We start from the raw sequence: 17,960 nt of genomic DNA on the forward strand, positions 1-17,960 counted from the left end.
TTGGCTGTGTTGGCAAGTTACTTCATCTAAATATCTTACATATCTCCTTGTAAAATGAATAAACATTATATACACCATAAAGGTCTACATCCTAACGCCTCTTCCTGTGCTACGTATATTTTGCTCACTTTGTACAAATAGAGTAAATGCGGTATTTACTGAGACCATCAAAGAGTCTACCAATTTCTTCAGCCTTCCAGGACAGAATTAATCTCAAATAATGGAGAATGGAGTTGGATGGCTAAATTATAGCCAAGCAGAATTTGGACTGCTGTGCTCAGTAACACCATCTGTATGTGCTCAAAAAAACAGAACTGGAATTTTAAGTGAGTGCCTGCTGCTGAATTATACGTAAAGATATCATAGTCAGAAGGAGGGCCTCAAACTCCAGATGCCTGAGTAGAAAATAAAGATGACCAATTTCAAAATAAGATTTTTTTTTTTTTTAATTGCAGAATGTAAAGATTTCTGCTATAACGTATAAATTCTAGTATTCTTTGCAATTGCATTAGTGAATCTTGGCTGGCTAATTAATATGACGTTGCTGTTCTGCTTGCATCCCTAAAGATGATGATGTTGGCTACATGGACTGCCACGCTAAAAAATGTGGACAGCAAGATCAAATGTGGCATTTGCAGAGTAAAAATGCTAGCGTCTGAGTAAGACCCTTTTTTCAAATAACTATTACAAATAAAATTGATCTGATAATTAGAGCAGAAGGTGCAGTGGCCAAAATAGAACTGATGAATAATTTGAATAGTTATGTTCACTGATGCTTGTGGAAAAACACCTGGGTTCATAAACTGACAAATACTCCTTAAAATGACTTACATAAAGGTAAATCATTCTCACGTAGTGAACAATTCTTATGTGAAAACCCCAAGAAAAAATCCCCCATCTTTCTTCCAGTATCTTGTGGTGGATATGACACTTATGCTTGGATGAAAATAGCACTATAATCTGAATCCTGAAGATTATATATTTGCAGTACTGAACATCTGTCTAGATATACTAAATATTTTCTTGCTTATATTCCATTTATCTTATATTCCATTTATCTGGATATTCATGCAAATGACACACCCCCCCCCCCCCCCCCCCCAATACACACAAAACACCTTCTCAAGTTCATATTTCACTGCAGGAAGGATTTCTGTAAAGATCAAGACCTGCCTAATTTTAAAATAACACCATCCTGTTAACAATTAGCTTTAACATTTTGTTGGTGAGATGTAACCTTAAGTATCTATGAAGAGTTGAGGAAAAAAGGGCTTTGCAGTTAAGTTAGGAAAAATTTTTTCTTTACTCCATGGTTCTATTTTTAGTAATTTTTTATTAACTACTTAAATTGTTTTATGTGGTTATATACTTGGAGAATAGTATAAATTCTGTATTTGCCTATTTTTAAAGTGGAATGAAAGCATATCATTGCAGAAAGTCAAGCCTTCATTCATTTCTTTGCCCTCATACGAAGACTGACAGCAAAACAGCTTTAGGCAGTATTTACAGGGAATCCATCTCCTCCTGTTAGTGCACATCTTGTGCTTTACTCTTCAGTTAAAAGGACAAGATGGTAAAAATGACACTCAGTTTTGCATCATCACTGCCTTCTCTCTATCTTTCAAGTTTCCCTATCTGGCTGATCTACAGAAGAGTAATAAGGAGAATAATCAGTGTATTGTCTAATTCTGAGTAGGTTGTCTGGACAATTTTTAGTAAAGAAACTAGCTATCATTATATCCATATTTGGTTTCCATTCTTACCAGCCTCTGTGAGTGTTACAGTGGGATGCCCCGTGTGTGCTGGGCGAGGGGAAGGGAAGGAGGAGAAGGTAATAGTGAAATCGGCCTTGATAAATACATCTCTGAAACTGGGCTGTGGGGGTGTCTGATTTTGAAGCATATTGTTGTGATTTTAAACACTTCAGAACGTATGTTTTAAATTTGTCTCTCTCTTAGTATGTTGTAGCTGCCATAAAACCAAAAATCTCTCTTGTGATACTCACGATCTTAGTAAAACTCAGTACTTGCTAATTGCAGCATATGCAGTGACACCACAGCAGCAGGTGATGGAAAGTGAAACCCAACTTTGTACATGAGATTTTAGAAGCTCTCCAGCATCTTGGCATGCTTGTTAGAGAAAGCTAATTAAATTACTGTAACAATGAACAGAATAGTTTAGTGCCTGTTAACGTAACAGAGGCAGCCTGGAATTTCCTGGTAACAATGGAGACTGGATATTAAGCGGCACTTAAGTAACACTAATTAACAGGATCTTCCTCAAAAATTACTCCCCCCACTCTCTTTAGCACCGCTATTTGTAATGACAAGGTATGACTCTTTACAAAAAACAAGTGTACAATACAACTGTAGCAATTAAGACAAAATTGTCTATTTTAGATTTTGTTTTCAAAGCTTAATAAATACCGTTACCTTATACTTACAAATTAAAACACTCAACTTACTATATGGTCCCCAGCTAATCTGGCCCAGGACTGAACAGATCCTAAAAATGTCTGTCATCAGTCTTAAGCATCTGCTACTCTAAGTCTAAGATGTAATGAGACAGAACGGAATTAGTTTAAGTAATAAATGTTTAATCAAAGAATTTTACATATTATTAACAGCATTCATTTGGCCAAACATCTACATGGTTGTAGTATCCTACTTGTATATAAAGTGGGAATGTATCAAGTATAGACTATGAAAGTGCAAATAACAATTCAAGGTTAGAGTAATTTTTTTACATTATAAAATTAACAGGTTTACAAAATAGTCTTGCCAAACTTTATTTTTGAATTGTAAAGTCAATGACTATGGTGTTAAAATAAGTACCAAGAAAATACAAATTTAATAGGCTAATTTCATGCTCATAAGAGTAACACGGAAACAATGGCTATACTGCACAACGTAACCAAATTACAAAAAACCAGAACCCACAAACTTCACTATCTTCACAGAGAGCACTCTTACATATCTTACCGTAACTTTGCAAGACATCTCAATGCAATACACAATCTTTTTGTGAGAATCCTTCTATTCAGAAATTACAATTCAAGGAAGCTATGTGAGTTTAACAACTTTCAGACCAATTCATGATGACAGTTCATGAAGAACTGTTTTAGTTGAAGGATTTTATACCATAGAAAAATTGAAAATAGGTATTTTTCAAAGATGTCCAGGAGTAGGGCGGCTAGAGGAAAAGTTGGAAAATGATTTGAGAGTATTCTATTCCATTCTCCCTAAAGATGCTTGCAAAATGAACGAGGTTTTTATGGGGTAAGGGTAAAATACTCTTATTTCATTTTTTTACTAATATGAACCTTGTGACTGCAAGGTTCAAAAGCTGGATTTGCATGAATTAGTTACCAAAACACTCACTTGAACTCACAGTAATCAATACATAAACTTTGCTATCATGACACTTGCCTATACACACTCAGTAGTAATAAACTTTTATATCGTATCAACAAATCTCTGGTAACAGTTAAGCAAAACTTAAAATGGAGTGTATGTAATTTGCTCATGTTATGACAAGTTTTGATTATATGTAATTAAAACAGCCATTTCAACAACTTACTCTAGTTGTAATTACATACTGTACCATTGTATCTCACTAACTGTAAATGGATGCTTTTAAGCAAATCTAAAACCAGTATTTTTTTTCACGGTACAACAACTAGGAGAAGGTTTTTTGTGGTTTTTTTAATTTATTTTTTTTATACACTAAACAGTAATCACACAGCAAATGAATATTGTGCAATTGAACAAATACCTAGCAGTGCTTTGTTTATGCAAAAACACTGACTGAACATTTAGTTATTTACTGTAAAGGCAAGGCCATGGGTGGTTTTATGGAGGTCTTTGCAATTAATAGCATAGTTACTCCAGAACAGACACTGAATTTGAATTACTTGTTTAACTGTGGCAACTATCCAGTTGGGTTAGGCAAAGGCACCGTAACATGTTGAGCAGAGTGTGTTATCTGAACTTTAATTGTGGGACTGGCTAATATATGAAAATTCTGTATTCCTATATTTTTATAAAATGTTATCATTAAAAGTAATTGCACTATTAGTGCATAGAATGCTTTGTAGAATTATGAAAACAAAGAACTATGATTGCACTTCCATTAAAGTGTCTCTTAAAATACAGCATAGCTGTTGCTAACTCACTGTATTTTAATATTTAAAATAACTGTTTAACAGCAGCATTAGGTTTTATTAACTTACGATACAGGCTACATTTAATTAAATGCAGTCACCATGGCAACACATGCCAGTTAAATTTAGAGAAGCAATGCTACCCAGTGGTTTCTTTCACTGCTAAGAATTGTGGGATTAGTTTGATAGAGTAACACTGCACTGTTTCGTTAGGCTACTGCCAGCTAACTATTCACAGTTTGGCACATTTGGACTGTAAATAGACATGAAAAAATCTTTGATTTTAATGGGAAAGAATATCCCCTAAAACTTGTTCCTGGAGCAGTACTAAAGAGAAGCATTAAATACCTCCGTTCACACTGCTAACAAAAATGAGAAATGAGTACGGAAAAGTTATGGAAAACAAAACCAAAATGCAAATGAATTGCTAAATGTTATTTTGGTGAAAGAATGAGTTCTAAGAAACGGAATAAACTATTTCTTAGGAAAACCAACCAAAATAATCAGTGTAAGCCTTTAATCCATACTTTCAAGTTAAGGATCATCAACCTAAGGCTAAACAGATGCTGCATTGTATTAGGAATGTGGAATACAACCTACTTATTCCTTTTTCTTGAGAGCAAAAAGGCAAGTACTACCTAATTAAATGCAAAGGATATTCCTTGAAAGGTTCACATTATTATAAAGAACTACAATTCAAGAGAACTCCTAAATATCCATTGTTACGTCAGTGGTTACAACTGAGCTGTAATTATGTGGATCAAAGCCTCTGTAATGCTTACTCCACATACTGTACCATCTGTCACCGCCATTCGTTTACTCCAGATTTAGTTTTTATTCATACCAGATGCACATGTTCAATCCATTCACTTGAGGTTTGAGGAGTCTGACTTGAAGTATCTCCTAAAGCATCCAGGGTGCTTGTTATCTCCCTGTTATTATCACCACTTTGTGACACCGTTGCACCTGGAATAATGTTTTCTTCAGAAGTGCTTTCCTCTGTTTGGGTTCCTCTGCCTTCGTTTTTGAGTGCATCCTCAAATAGTGCATGCTCTTCCTGAGGCTCCAGCCCTGTGTCTGTAAGATTTGGTTGCCCTGCTGACCCATCTTCAGTACTGGGTTGATGTAAATCCTCATCCGTTTCTGTACTTGTTGAGGGGATCAGAGCAATGCTCTGTGGATTCATGTCATGAAACCAGGCCATAATATTCCCAAGCAGATTTTCATTGGTATTGGGATCTTGACTGCTGGAATCAGCATCGCTAGATGTTGAGTATAATCCACTTCTTGTATCGCTGCAGGGGTGTGAATGAAGACGATCAGCTGAAAACGGATCATTGCCTGCACCTAGTCTCATCAGGCTGTCACCAAGTTCTAACAGCTCCGAGCTGCTCAAAGCGCCTCTTGGGTTATCTATACTTATGGGAGCAGAGTCCAATCTTGTAGGCAAAGAGGTGCCTATTGCTCCTAAAGATGCCTCATTATTTAGAAAGTCTCTAGTTTCTTCATCTATGGCCAAGCCAGATTCTTGTAATGATAACTGAATAGCTAGCAGGATGTTTGGGTCATCTTCATCCAAAGAACTCAGAGCCTGTGGAAATACACAAGGTTGCTTTCAGAACAGAACTTTCATCTTGTTACATATTTTGGATTAAATGTAATTTGGGCTCAAACCTGAAATTCATTCATTAGTCCTACATGTCATTTATCAGAATCAATTTTTTACTGACACAGTTGACAACAGAATTTAAAAGGTGACTATTGTTACATTAGTGATTGTTTAGTAATTCTTACCGGTGTGAATGTATAATTTGTTGTCCTAGATTCTCCCTTTCTCATTGAAGAATTAAGAAAAATTGCAGAGAGACAAAATGACACAGAAAAGCAGAGCAGAGGAAGGCAAGCAAAGCAGAGAGAATGGAAAAGAGATTAGGGGAGATACCTGAAGAGAATCCTGGTTTTCAGAGTGACTGACAGGGGTATAGTCATGAAGCGAAGAGCTGTGCAGAATACCCATAGAAGCTGAACTCACCATGGAGGTGCCATGTCTTCTACTACTGCCACCTTCCTGAGTGTCTGTTTGGGCAATTGAAACAAAAATGGTTGAAGAACCAGTGAAGAAGCCTTCTCCGCTATTATTTACTGACAGAATCTCTTCCTTCCTTTTGGATTCCAGCTGTGTAATTTTACTCCTTTATTCACTCTGAATGAACTAATCCGAAACAGTCCTTCCACACCAACTCTTACACAGTGGCAAAACAACAGTCCCACTGTTTTAGGCGTGACTGCCTGGTTCATTTGTGCCTTTCTGCTCTCAATACCCTTCGTCTCCTCTTTGAAAGGGTGGGGTATGCCATCAGGAGCACGAGCCCATTGGCAGGAGGGGCAAAGTGCTTCTAAGGCACATACATGATTTATGGAAAGTCCTGACAAATACCGCACACGGGCACAATACAGGATGCATTTACAGGTGGATTACAACCAAAGTTTGCCCATTTCTCTGTTCTTTCAAAGACAACTCCTCAGCTCTAATGTTAACATTACATTAATTTTTACCATAATATTGCAGCACAATTAAGAGTAGAGTCATTAGTGTATACCTCAACAATCACTGACATCGCTGTTTTCTTAAAACAACCAACAAAAAAATAGAAGTAAAATGCTGTTTTCAGAAAAATCGCTCTTTAATAAAAACAAATGTATCTCTCTTGACTTTGGAAAATGGTATTTTTCACTTCAAAATTCAAAATGAAATAACGTGAGACAAACTAATTCTCTCTTGCATGCGTTAACAGTATGCACTGGTCATCACCGCAATATCCCAGGGTTCAGTCAAATTCTAGTCCTCAAACTAACAAGATGGTTTTGAATTTTACTTGTAATAGGGAAGGACCAAAGCTCACCAAAATTCTTTTTACTGTTTCTAAAATAAAGACTGCACTTGTTTATTTCTCCTCAGTAAAGGATTTCTCCTTTTGTTTTTAAAGGCCAAGCTATGTATAGGACTCAAGTTCATGAGACACAGAGATGAGAGTTTGTGCAGCACGGCTTAGAGACTGAGCACACAACTGGCAGCTCTGAAGAAACAGCGTCACAGTATGATTTGGATTCGAGCTATTTTTGTACCTTTGCAAAAGCTCCTGGCAGAATGGAGACAGCCCAGACAGCCAAGTTACAGTGACCTTAAGCGACTGCGCTACCAGCTGTAGCACTGCTTAGAAGAGCAGCATGCTGGAAGTTGTAGCCCATGCCAACTTGTTTCCTGGCTGTCCTTGCCAATACAGGAGTTTCTGAGCAGGGTTTTGGAATACAGCGTTATGACTATCTTCCAGCAGGCCTGTAGCAGGGGAACCCTCTTCTACACTCTTTATGCGCAACTGGTCCTTCTAATTGGCATAAAAGAGCTGGTATATAGGTAAGACTGTCATGTGAAGTATGTTCTTCAGAAAAGCAAACCTGCTCTACATAGCTGAGGAGTCATTAGTGGGAAGAGCAACACATTTCTCTCTAAAAAGACAATGAAGTCAGCAACGCTTCATAAAATCATCATAGAATACCAGGTTGGAATGGACCTCAAGTATCATCTGGTCCAACCCTTCTTGGCAAAAACACAGTCTAGACAAGATGTCCCAGCACCCTGTCCAGCCAAATCTTAAGTGTCCAATGTTGGGGAATCCACCACTTCCCTGGGGAGAGTATTCCAATGGCTGATTGTTCTCATTGTGGAAAATTTTCCTCTTGTGTCCAATCGGAATCTCCCCAGGAGTAACTTTTACCCATTACCCCTCGTCCTTTCCATGTGACTCCTTGTAAAAAGGGAGTCTCCATCTTCTTTGTAGCCACTCTTTAAATACTGGAAGACGGTGATAAGGTCAACAAACCCAGTTCTCACAGCCTTGAGAATAGAGGGCTTAGGGAAGATCGCATACAAAAATAAGCCTTTATGTTGTATCCTGGAAAATGCAGCAATGTATTTGAAACTTCTTTAAAGTGCATCCACAGAAGGACAAACACTGTGGTCACTACTAGCAATTTCTGAAGTAGGAAGAGAGAAAAAACAGCTCCAGGCAGGAACATACCTAATGTACTCTCACTGGGGTCATCGGGATCCGGAGTATTACTCAGTAGACTGTGCATGTCTCCACGTCGACGCTGTCTATGCCTCCTCCGATACTGAAATTCAGCATATTCCTGCATAAACCAAAGGTTACAAAATACAGGGCAGCATGCAGAAATATTTTTCTGATGTAACGAGCACCACATTTTTATAAAAAAATGTGTGATTTTATAGGTTTATTATAAAATCACCTGTTTTCAGAAAAATAAATTGCAAGTTATATCATGCAATGCTTAAAATAAATAATAAAAAAAAAATCCAAGGTAATCCTAAATTATAAAATAATGATTTCACAAAGACAAATACTTGATATATTACCAACATTTTAATACTTGCAATCTCCCTTTTTAAAGAATTCCGAGGACACATTTTTTGTTTAAAAGCTTCGATGCCAAACTTTATATACACACATTATTGACACACTTTTTAATAAATATATACCTAGTGATTTTAGAACATAAAACCAACTAATCTGAATTAGACCAATAGATTATCTCAGGGTCCCTGTTGCCAGCAATGGCCAATAGAAAATAACCTTTGGAATAGTTTTGGCAGATGTACACTGGAACTTGTTATACTTTTCCCAGCCGCCAGGACACTATGGCTCAGAAACTTCTGAAGCCACAGATGATACTCTTCTACTGAACAGTCTTCGATGGATTTTTATTCCATGAATTACAATTACATGAGCTGCTGCTGAGCCATACCATACGGATTTGAACTCCTGCAGCCTGTAATTTCTCATGTTGTGTGTATTTACCAAAGACAGTTTATATAACATTTATGGAAAAGACTCACTTTTGGCCTCATCAAGCTAACATCCCAAGCATTAATTATCTTAATACTTGGAAATAAATGTTTTGATTTCCATACATTTTCTAATATTAAGAGACTGATTTTATGCTTGAAGGCAAATTTCCAGATATGCTTTCTGGTTAGCACAGCTGACACTGAACCTGACTGTGTAGGTAAGATCTCTTTTAAGATCTCTTGTTAATCTCAGTTACGCATTTACACAAGGCAATAAAAATACACACACAGGTTCTAGCTCTTCAGAAAAGAATATTGCCATTTTCTTCCCTAAGCCCCAGGTTAGGAAATCTGTAATCCAAAGGCTTCGTTTGGCCAAATGACTTGGGAAAGATAACATTACCACTAGCTTTCCTTTCTTACATTAACTCTTCATCCTAGAATATCTCGACATCTAAAGTAGTATCTACAATTTAAATCCAGAAGTGTCATTTCTCTTACACAATGACCTTATTAATTTTGATGGTATTGTGATGATATGTTGTCTTTCCATGAAGTGTTTCAGACCAAGTTCTTATGCATAATGACATATGCAAGCCGAAAAGAATAGTCACAAAAGGATCAGTGTGGGCAGATTTTTACCTATGTAAGAAGATCCATGAAAATTCTAAGAACATAAAAATGGCTGTACTGGACCAGACAAAAAGTCCATTTAGCCCAATATTCTGTCTTCCAATAGTGGTTAGTAGTAGATGCTTGTTAGCCTATGGAACAGCATCAAAACCAGGCCAAACATAAAGTCATTCTTCTCTAAAATATTCTTCCAGCTCCTAGGGAGCTCAGGGATTTCCTAAATGGAAGGCGGCACCCCAAACAACAGAAAATCAAATCTTGATATGAAACAACATAACTGAATTATTTTAAAAATATATAATTATATAACGATGAATTGGAGAAGGAATAATGAGATGTGACCATTGAACACTAAGATTTATTAGTCATATCAGATCTTCTCTCTTATCTGTTTGCAATAAAATAATAGATTTTACCGATAGCCATTTAAGTCTTGGTTGCTTTATAACTTTTAGAAAGATATCTTGATTTCTACTGATATAATTTTATTTCTCATTACTTGGAACAACTTTAAACATGTGAACAAAAGGAGTTTTAATTTTATTGGGTAGGAACATCATGGTTTCACACAATGGTCTACAACAAGCAGTGTTCCTTGCTAAAACCAGTAAGATTTTATTTTCTGTAATAATCTGGAATACACAGACATTCTACTACTTCCCAGTAAAAATACAGCTTTATGTCAAAAATTTTGTAGTGAAATTCACTAAAATAAACAAAGATTACCATTATTAATTCTACAAAATTCCTTTAGCATAGGTGGTTGCAAGTATCCTTGATAGCTACATAGCAAAGAAACCAACTTGCATCATACAGTGCCACATTTAGGCAAATCACAAAAACTCATAAGCGATCATCTAAGCACGACTGCAATGGCACCTACTGCTAAACAGCTTATCGACACATTTCTTATCAGCTTTTTCTCATAGCCAGTTCCACTGATGATACAGTAACATCACAATGAGTATGATATTATTAAATGTGTAATTGTTTTAAAAGAAAGGACTAGAGGAACTAGACAGGAGAAGCAAGTTGATCTTTTGTAGAGAAGCAAGCTATTTTCTTACCAGCGTGATGCTCACCCACAACAATAGCAAAGGAAATATATAGAAAAAGTACATGGAGTTTTCCAGGATGCTTTAAAATGACTAGCTAGAAAGAAAACAGCACCAAGGAAATGTTGAAATGGTTTCCTTCCTAACTGAATGCTTTAATCTAATGTTCTCCAAATATTAAATAAAAATTAAGATGATAAAAGAAAGCTTTATAGGAAGCTTCTCACATTTTAGTGCAGTCTTGTAAAGTATTTACACTTTCCTATATATAGATAGGGGAATATTCACTTTAAAAATTACAATTTTCATTCTTGGTTAAGTAGCAGAAGTTCATCTCATCTGAGTATGCAATTTCCATCCTGCTTCAATACATAAAAATGAAAAGAAACATTTCAAATGGCTAACAATATTTAGGTGTATGCCTGTATGTTTATGTCAGATTGTTACAGAAGGACGGAAATTTCTTAGATTTTTTTGTCAAATTCTGCCGAACTGATGTTGCATTCAAAAGTAATCTACACAATGTCATATATTTATTACTTGAAGGTTCCCCAGCACATAGACACCAGTTTACATACTATTTTAAAACTGGTTATGTACTCAGAAAATGATGAATACAACACAGCTCGTCTAATGCCACCTTAAATAGCTACAGCCATGTTAGAGGCATTGTTTATAGAGTCACTGCACAATTAGCTAGGCATATATTTCCTTCTATTGTGAAACAAATAAAATGGTAAGCTTAAACCAAATTGTAATGCTTTGAATCAAAATAAGGAAGCTTTTCATGCAGACTGCAATCATACCTGTTTTTCTAGAATATGCAGAACTAAGTTAAAAAAATAAATAGAAATAGTTTACCTCGGGGGACGCAAATCCTAAATATTCCCAATCCCATGTTCCACCAGCAAAGCTATAAAATGAAAAGATATACCATAAAGTTTAGAAGTAGAACAAAGTATGAACAACCTCAAGCTTCAAACCTATCAACATCTAAAAAGCAGTGCAATTGTAACTCTCCAAACTTAACAAGTCTTCTGCTTTAATTCTTACCTCAAAGTTCATTTAGAAAACCATAAATTAAATTGTTGACTATTCCAGAACCGCTTGATATTTTTAGCAAATACTTATAGATTTTCAGAGTGCACCACATATTTAGTGACAATCTTGAAGGAAAAAAGTGAAATGGAAGCCATGACATCCAATCGTTAATATATCACAAATGGGGAAGCAATTTAGGCTGCAACATACAGAGCAGTGATTTTCGAATACATTTTTCCTCAGTGAAAAGCTGTAATTCCACAAGGATCAAATGTCCAAGAAAATGTCGCTGTTCAGTGATTTACAGCCACCACGTTTATCAGCTCCACTTTACATCACTGTCAAAGAGTGACAGTGGATTTACCCACTTTGGCAGCTATCAGTGAACTTTTGTGACTTGCACAGTATTTGTTTGGATTACCTGCGCCTGGGTGCTTCTGGTGAGTCTGCAGGAGCAACGCCACGGGCCACAGAGGCCAGGAACTCTTGCCGTTTCTGCTGCACAAGACAAGCTGCACGGATGATTTTATGGCGAGGAGTCCGAAGGTAAGGCCTGTTCACTTTCTGTGCAAGGTCTTCAGTGACCATTTCTAGGTCTGTCTGCAATAGTTAAATACAGAAAAAAGAATTTTACAATGAAATGAAAATTGGGCAGAGCTCTACACCGTAAATACTGAGCAGAAAGATACCCATTTTCCTGAAAATACCATTTGAAATACCAAAATACTGCAAAATGTCTGCCCTTCTAGCCTACCCTTTTACTGACCTAAATGCTGTCCTCCAGCTTGGAGCAGGGCTTCCCTGCACTCACACATATTGAACATCTTCAGGGGCCCTAAAGGAAAGGAAAGGAGGCAGCAGCCCCTGCCGCTGATGCCACCACCACCCAGGTACTCTCCCCAATTTTGCCCCCACCCACTTGTCAGACACATTAGTAGGGAAAGACAGGAAAGAGGCGGTAGAGAAGGAGATGAAGACTGAAGCTAAAATGTTGTCCTCAGAAAGCAGTAAATAATTTTCTTTCTCTCCCCTTCCACCTGTCCACATCCCTTTCCTTTTTCAGCAAAGTGTTGTTTTTCATTCATTCTAAAATTAAACTAAAAGCTACTGTGTCACAGAGTAATAAAAATGCACTCATTTTCCAAACCTGGTTACAAATACAAAACGGGTATATCAGTTTTACACTACAAAAATGGCAAAGAGACACTGATAACTAATATTACAAAAAAAAAAAGTAACATTAGAAAAACAAAATATATGCATGTATTACCTGCATAAGTTCAAATATTTCTTTCTTTGTGCTTTTAGGCTCCAAAAAGAATCCATATGGATAAGAACACTTAAGAATGCGGCGAGTTTTTAGAAGCTCTTGCACTGCATCTTCAATAAATGTGGTATCAGGACAGCCTCCCTCAGCTGTAAGATGAAACAAGCATCGTGCAAATATTTTCCTGCTGATGTCAGCGTTTCTTTTAGTGTAAGAGTTTTCCTCCAAAATAAAATTTATGTGCATGCCAGTTAAATATTCTGCAAGTAAACAGCAGCAGGTTCTCAACGACTACACAGTGTTCTTACTAAAAGAAGTAAGCACAGAATATTAGCTTCTCCCTTACTAATGCTACTTTCTCCTTGAGTCTTTGGAACAGGTAAGATTTACTGTACATTTAGCTTTCATCCACTGCTTATGAATTCTAGTACTGGAGGGATCACATCACAAGCAGACTGATGTGAGCTCTATCAAAACAAAAAAGGTGTAGCCATAACAGAGTTGATTTGATTTCAGATCAAATTCATAGATCACAGCAAATACTTACTTCCACTGAGAGCTCTACTCAACTGCTCCATCTTTTCTTTGGCTGTTTTTAGAAGGCGCTGTTCTAACTAGAAAAAGAAAATAAATAAAATACAGTAAGATGATTATTTTTTGATTAATAAAATAGAAAGAAAAATCAGTAAAAATGGCTTGACCCATACCTGGTAGCTAAGTTCATGGTTCTTAAATCTTGTGTAATAGTGCATAAACCTATCAAGCTCTTGAAATCTTCTATGCTTCTTTTCAGCCTGGAAAATAATGGGGAAACGAAAGAAACCAAGGTAAATCTTATGATTTAATTTAGCAGTCACCATTAGATATAATTACAGAACCAGCTGTTTCTATTCCCACTATACATAAAAGTATTGTACACAATGCTGATGAGTGCCATGTAAGAGACAAATGTAATTTTTGAAATTCACAAGTCTGCAAATAGCGCAGCCAGAGTTGATGCACTGTGTGCGCATGCTATTTAAACTGACTTTACAAATGCCAAAATTAAGGCATGTCTTCTGTAGTGCACAGCAGGTAATTACAGTTCCAGCATGCCCATTTCACAATAGGAAACCATGGCACAGAGAAGTAAAATCACTTGAGTGAAGTCACCAGTGGTTCTTACCAAAGCCAAAAGCAGAACCAAATCTTATGTTTCTATCCACAAGTAAGCAGTGTTTTCTTTCTGTCTCTTTGATATATTTAAGGTTGTATTTTTTCCCATTTAGAACTGGGTTTGGAAGAATTTTGAAGAAACTTATCCTAAATAGAAAATTGCAGCCTTAGTGCTACTTTTCAAACACACACATTCATTTGTTACCTCTACTGTCATCTCCTTGGACTGTTCCTCTACATGTTGAATAACCTCATAGCGAGTGCATCTGTAGTAGCCTCCAGTGGAAGAGCTGTGCTTCTTCCATTCTTCTAAGCATATCCAGCAAAAGTCGTATTTGCACTTCAGAAAAAAAAGGAACAAGGGGGAAAAAAAAAAAAGTTGTTGATACATTGTAGATTTGCAGTTATGCATCATTATTCCTCTATGAACAACTGAATTAACATCATCCTGAGTGTGCTTATGGTCAAAAATTTTTTTGAGGAGCCTCCTTCCTATTTTACCTACTACAGAAGATCCATGTTATCAAACCATGTCAGTCATAATTTTTGTTCCTTGGATCACAAGATTGTGTTGGATCTACAAGTTAAGTTTTAAGTGGATGAAATTAACCAAACGATAAATACAGCTGATCAGGCCTGTTGTTTTGTTGTTGTTTTAAAAAAGGACAGTCCCATTTTTAAGCAACACAGAAACTGTTCATGAGAGAGAGTGAATTTTTTCCTAATATCACTTAAAAAACCATGATTACTGGTACGTTTGTCATGTGGTGTTCCTGATGCAAAATATTAATAACAACTACTAAAGCAAGAGAGAAGAATGCGGAACATAAACTTTGAAGAGCGATTAGTTCAAGGTGAGCCTTTTCTGCATTGACTGAGTAGAGAGCTTTCAAAATAGGTAACACCTTACAAAGAGATCTGACTTATCCAGGCTTCTCAGCATCAGAGAAGATCAAACTGTATTAAATATTCTCAACTCAGCACTGAGTTCTCAGCTAGTTTATTTCAAAAAAAATGGAAGCTATTTATGGATGAATGGGCAAAAGACTTTATAACTTGGTGAATCCTGTTTATCTGTTTTACAGATGAGCAAAGAAAAATCCTGAAAAAATGAAGCAAAAATTTACATTAATTAATATGAATCCATTAATATTATTATTGGAATTTGATAAATTAAGTTGCATTTTTTCTCTCTTTGATAAGTTTAACCTCTCCAGGAATACCTAGTCCATACCAGACGTCTTTATCAGTAGTTGTTTTATACAATCAATTAGATATGTTACAGGAAGAAATTAAATCTAATTCTTGCATTGTACTTTTGCTAATTTTGTCTCGCCAGTAGTGCTGATTTTCTTCTAAGAAGCAATGCAGACTAGGGTATTTTTTCTTATTATTGTGCTGCACCTTCTTTGTTCTTAAGCATTTTTTTGAAACTGCTTGCTTATGCAAAATGGTAAGATGAGCGCTGAGAATGAAGTATGAGAATAATTATGTATAAAAGTGTCAAGTGCGTATCACTGCATCATTTACCTATCATTCAAAACAGTCATATTCATTATAAGAAAATAATCGTTACAAAATATTAAAAAAACAGTATGAAACAAGTTGTTTTACAAGCAACAGAACTAATAAAGCTTGACTTCCTATTAATTTATGTGTATATGCTCCTACTGCAATAATCTCACCTCTCCCAAATTATCTCCCTCCATGACCACTCCACTATGTATATCTTCTAATCTCTCACATCTCCAAAAGCCTCCTCAAAAACCAAAGATTCACCCAGGGTTCCCAGGCCCTCCTCCAATACCTCAGTCTCATTAAACATTCAAAACCACATCATCTGTTTCTACACATCTCCCCAAACCCTGAGCTCTGTTTTGTGTGCCTTTATGATCACCTAGCCATGTGGCAGCACCGCCTAGGCGTAACAAATCACACCTGCTGCCTGGCCACTGCCTGAGCCAAGCAGAAGAGGTAATCGCTAAGCAGGTAACTGCTGAGTAGGTATTTCAGCCTCTCTCTTGGTGGCAGTACACTCTGCACCATAGAGCTATGAAGTTTCATGAAACTTGCAGTAATTTAATATCTGTGACACCCCCACCCCACCCCCATTCCTTCATATCTGTTTCAAAGTACCCAGAAGATTAAAAAACTACTACAGGTAGGGGAGTGAGAGAGCCAGGACTGCCTAAGCCTTGTCTCCTTAGAAACTGGGCTCATAAAACAGTAGGATGCCTACTTAAGTACAGAAATGTGATTTTACGAGTAAAGAGAATCCTCCTCTACACCAAGGTACATGCTAGCTGCTAAGAGGCAGTCGTAGCTCATCACGTAGTAGGCTTGAGCAGACCTTACGGCAGCAAAGGCAGAAGCTCTATCACAGACCCTTACTTCAGCGGAGGAAGAGACAAGCGAGGTGGCCACTATACCTTGTTTCTGAGCCCCGCAATGAGCTTGAGGACACCCTTTCCTTCCTCACCAGGCTGAGGAGAGACAGCTTCTGTTTGCAGAGATTTCTCCACCACAAAAGGAATCTGACTGTTTTAAGGACACTTTAAGCTGTTTATAAGGTACAGCATCAAAGGAGAAAAGAGAACTGTGGTTGTCAGCCAGTACCTCAGAATGGTACTGAATTAAATTATCTACATTCAAGAGTGTTTAATGGCCAAAGTCTTCTCCAGCCTGAAGCCATACTTTTGTTCAACTGAGATAAGGTCAGTGGCAAAAGCTGCAACAAACATACCTTTTACAGTTTTTAGCACTATGGAATTTATGAGCTCTCTTAAAAATCATTAAAAAAAACCCAAAACAGCAAACTTCGCATAAAATAAAGTGGAGGAGAATCTGTTCTCTCCTGCCACAGGCAAAACCAAAGAAATGACAACAAAAAAAGCTCCAACCTTCAAATCATATCACAGAAAGAGAGAAAATATGTGATGATAATATGAAGAAAATGGGATCTGCACAGCAATGTAAAGAGACTAACACATTTCCAGAAAAATAAAGACAATTACTTTCTAAATCTCTTAGCTTTTCACTGGAGGCCAACTATGTCAAGTGTGTGCTACTTTCTTACTTTTAATGATGCTCCTCGAAGAGGTATTAGCTGTAGTTACATAAGATATTTCTGACATAAAGGACCAGTATTCTAAATATGCTGCTTTTAACTAATTTGAGAGAAAAACCATTCTCAAATGATACTGAACTCATGGCAAAAAATATTTTTTCTATTTCGGTAGCATAGTGCAAACTCATGACTACATTTTTGGCTGCTGTCACCAATAAGTTTGTTCTGGAATTACTCTTTGCTGTCTTTTCATTCCTACTGATTAATTCCTGTTTACAGTTTTCCATTTAAAATGCCTTGGTTTTGTTGCTATTTTAGAGAAATATTGCAAAAGAAAAATGCAGTATGGCCAAACCCTCAGTGAGCTTACCATTCCTTAAAATGTTTCATCTTCTGCCAACTAAAAATGTTCTTTCTCTCTACATTATTAATGATTATTAAACTATCAATTACTTCTGTTTCCTTAAGTTTCATATTGTATTGCCAGTAACTCTTAGGTGTTTATGAAATTACGATCATTACAGTGTTCACCTGCCAGTCAAACAGATTTCACTAAATATGAAACACTTTCTAAATGTATGTAAACCTCCGTTTGTCAGTATCTAATTCTTGCACCAGGTTCCATTAGATCTCAGGCATGACATTCAGAGGTTTTGGAAGTCTGTGCTCTTACAACATATACATGACACACACCACCTGAATTATGGTTTCAC

General features: G+C 36.6%; 1 protein-coding gene across 7 annotated transcripts in view; it reads right to left on the reverse strand.

The window, feature by feature from the left end:
* Nucleotides 1-2,575: 2,575 nt before the first annotated feature.
* The window catches only part of ANKIB1 (ankyrin repeat and IBR domain containing 1), a 99,234-nt gene continuing 83,849 nt past the window's right edge, over nucleotides 2,576-17,960 (reverse strand). For 5 of the 7 annotated variants that reach the window (XM_087775046.1, XM_087775068.1, XM_087775054.1 and 2 more), the window contains exons 12-20: nucleotides 14,386-14,520; nucleotides 13,733-13,819; nucleotides 13,573-13,639; nucleotides 13,029-13,174; nucleotides 12,180-12,358; nucleotides 11,579-11,630; nucleotides 8,242-8,353; nucleotides 6,105-6,238; nucleotides 2,576-5,753 (exon numbers count right to left, since the gene is read on the reverse strand). In XM_087775046.1, the coding sequence (XP_087631172.1) occupies nucleotides 5,001-5,753; nucleotides 6,105-6,238; nucleotides 8,242-8,353; nucleotides 11,579-11,630; nucleotides 12,180-12,358; nucleotides 13,029-13,174; nucleotides 13,573-13,639; nucleotides 13,733-13,819; nucleotides 14,386-14,520 (1,665 nt within the window). In that variant the 3' untranslated portion in view covers nucleotides 2,576-5,000. The remainder of the gene's footprint in view (nucleotides 5,754-6,104; nucleotides 6,239-8,241; nucleotides 8,354-11,578; nucleotides 11,631-12,179; nucleotides 12,359-13,028; nucleotides 13,175-13,572; nucleotides 13,640-13,732; nucleotides 13,820-14,385; nucleotides 14,521-17,960) is intronic. The other 2 variants (XM_087775083.1, XM_087775093.1) reach the window with 2 other exon arrangements.

The sequence above is a fragment of the Nipponia nippon genome, unplaced genomic scaffold (genome assembly GCF_047370975.1).
Source record: "Nipponia nippon isolate SJK-2023a ecotype South Korea unplaced genomic scaffold, ASM4737097v1 scaffold_1, whole genome shotgun sequence".
Taxonomy (NCBI): domain Eukaryota; kingdom Metazoa; phylum Chordata; class Aves; order Pelecaniformes; family Threskiornithidae; genus Nipponia; species Nipponia nippon.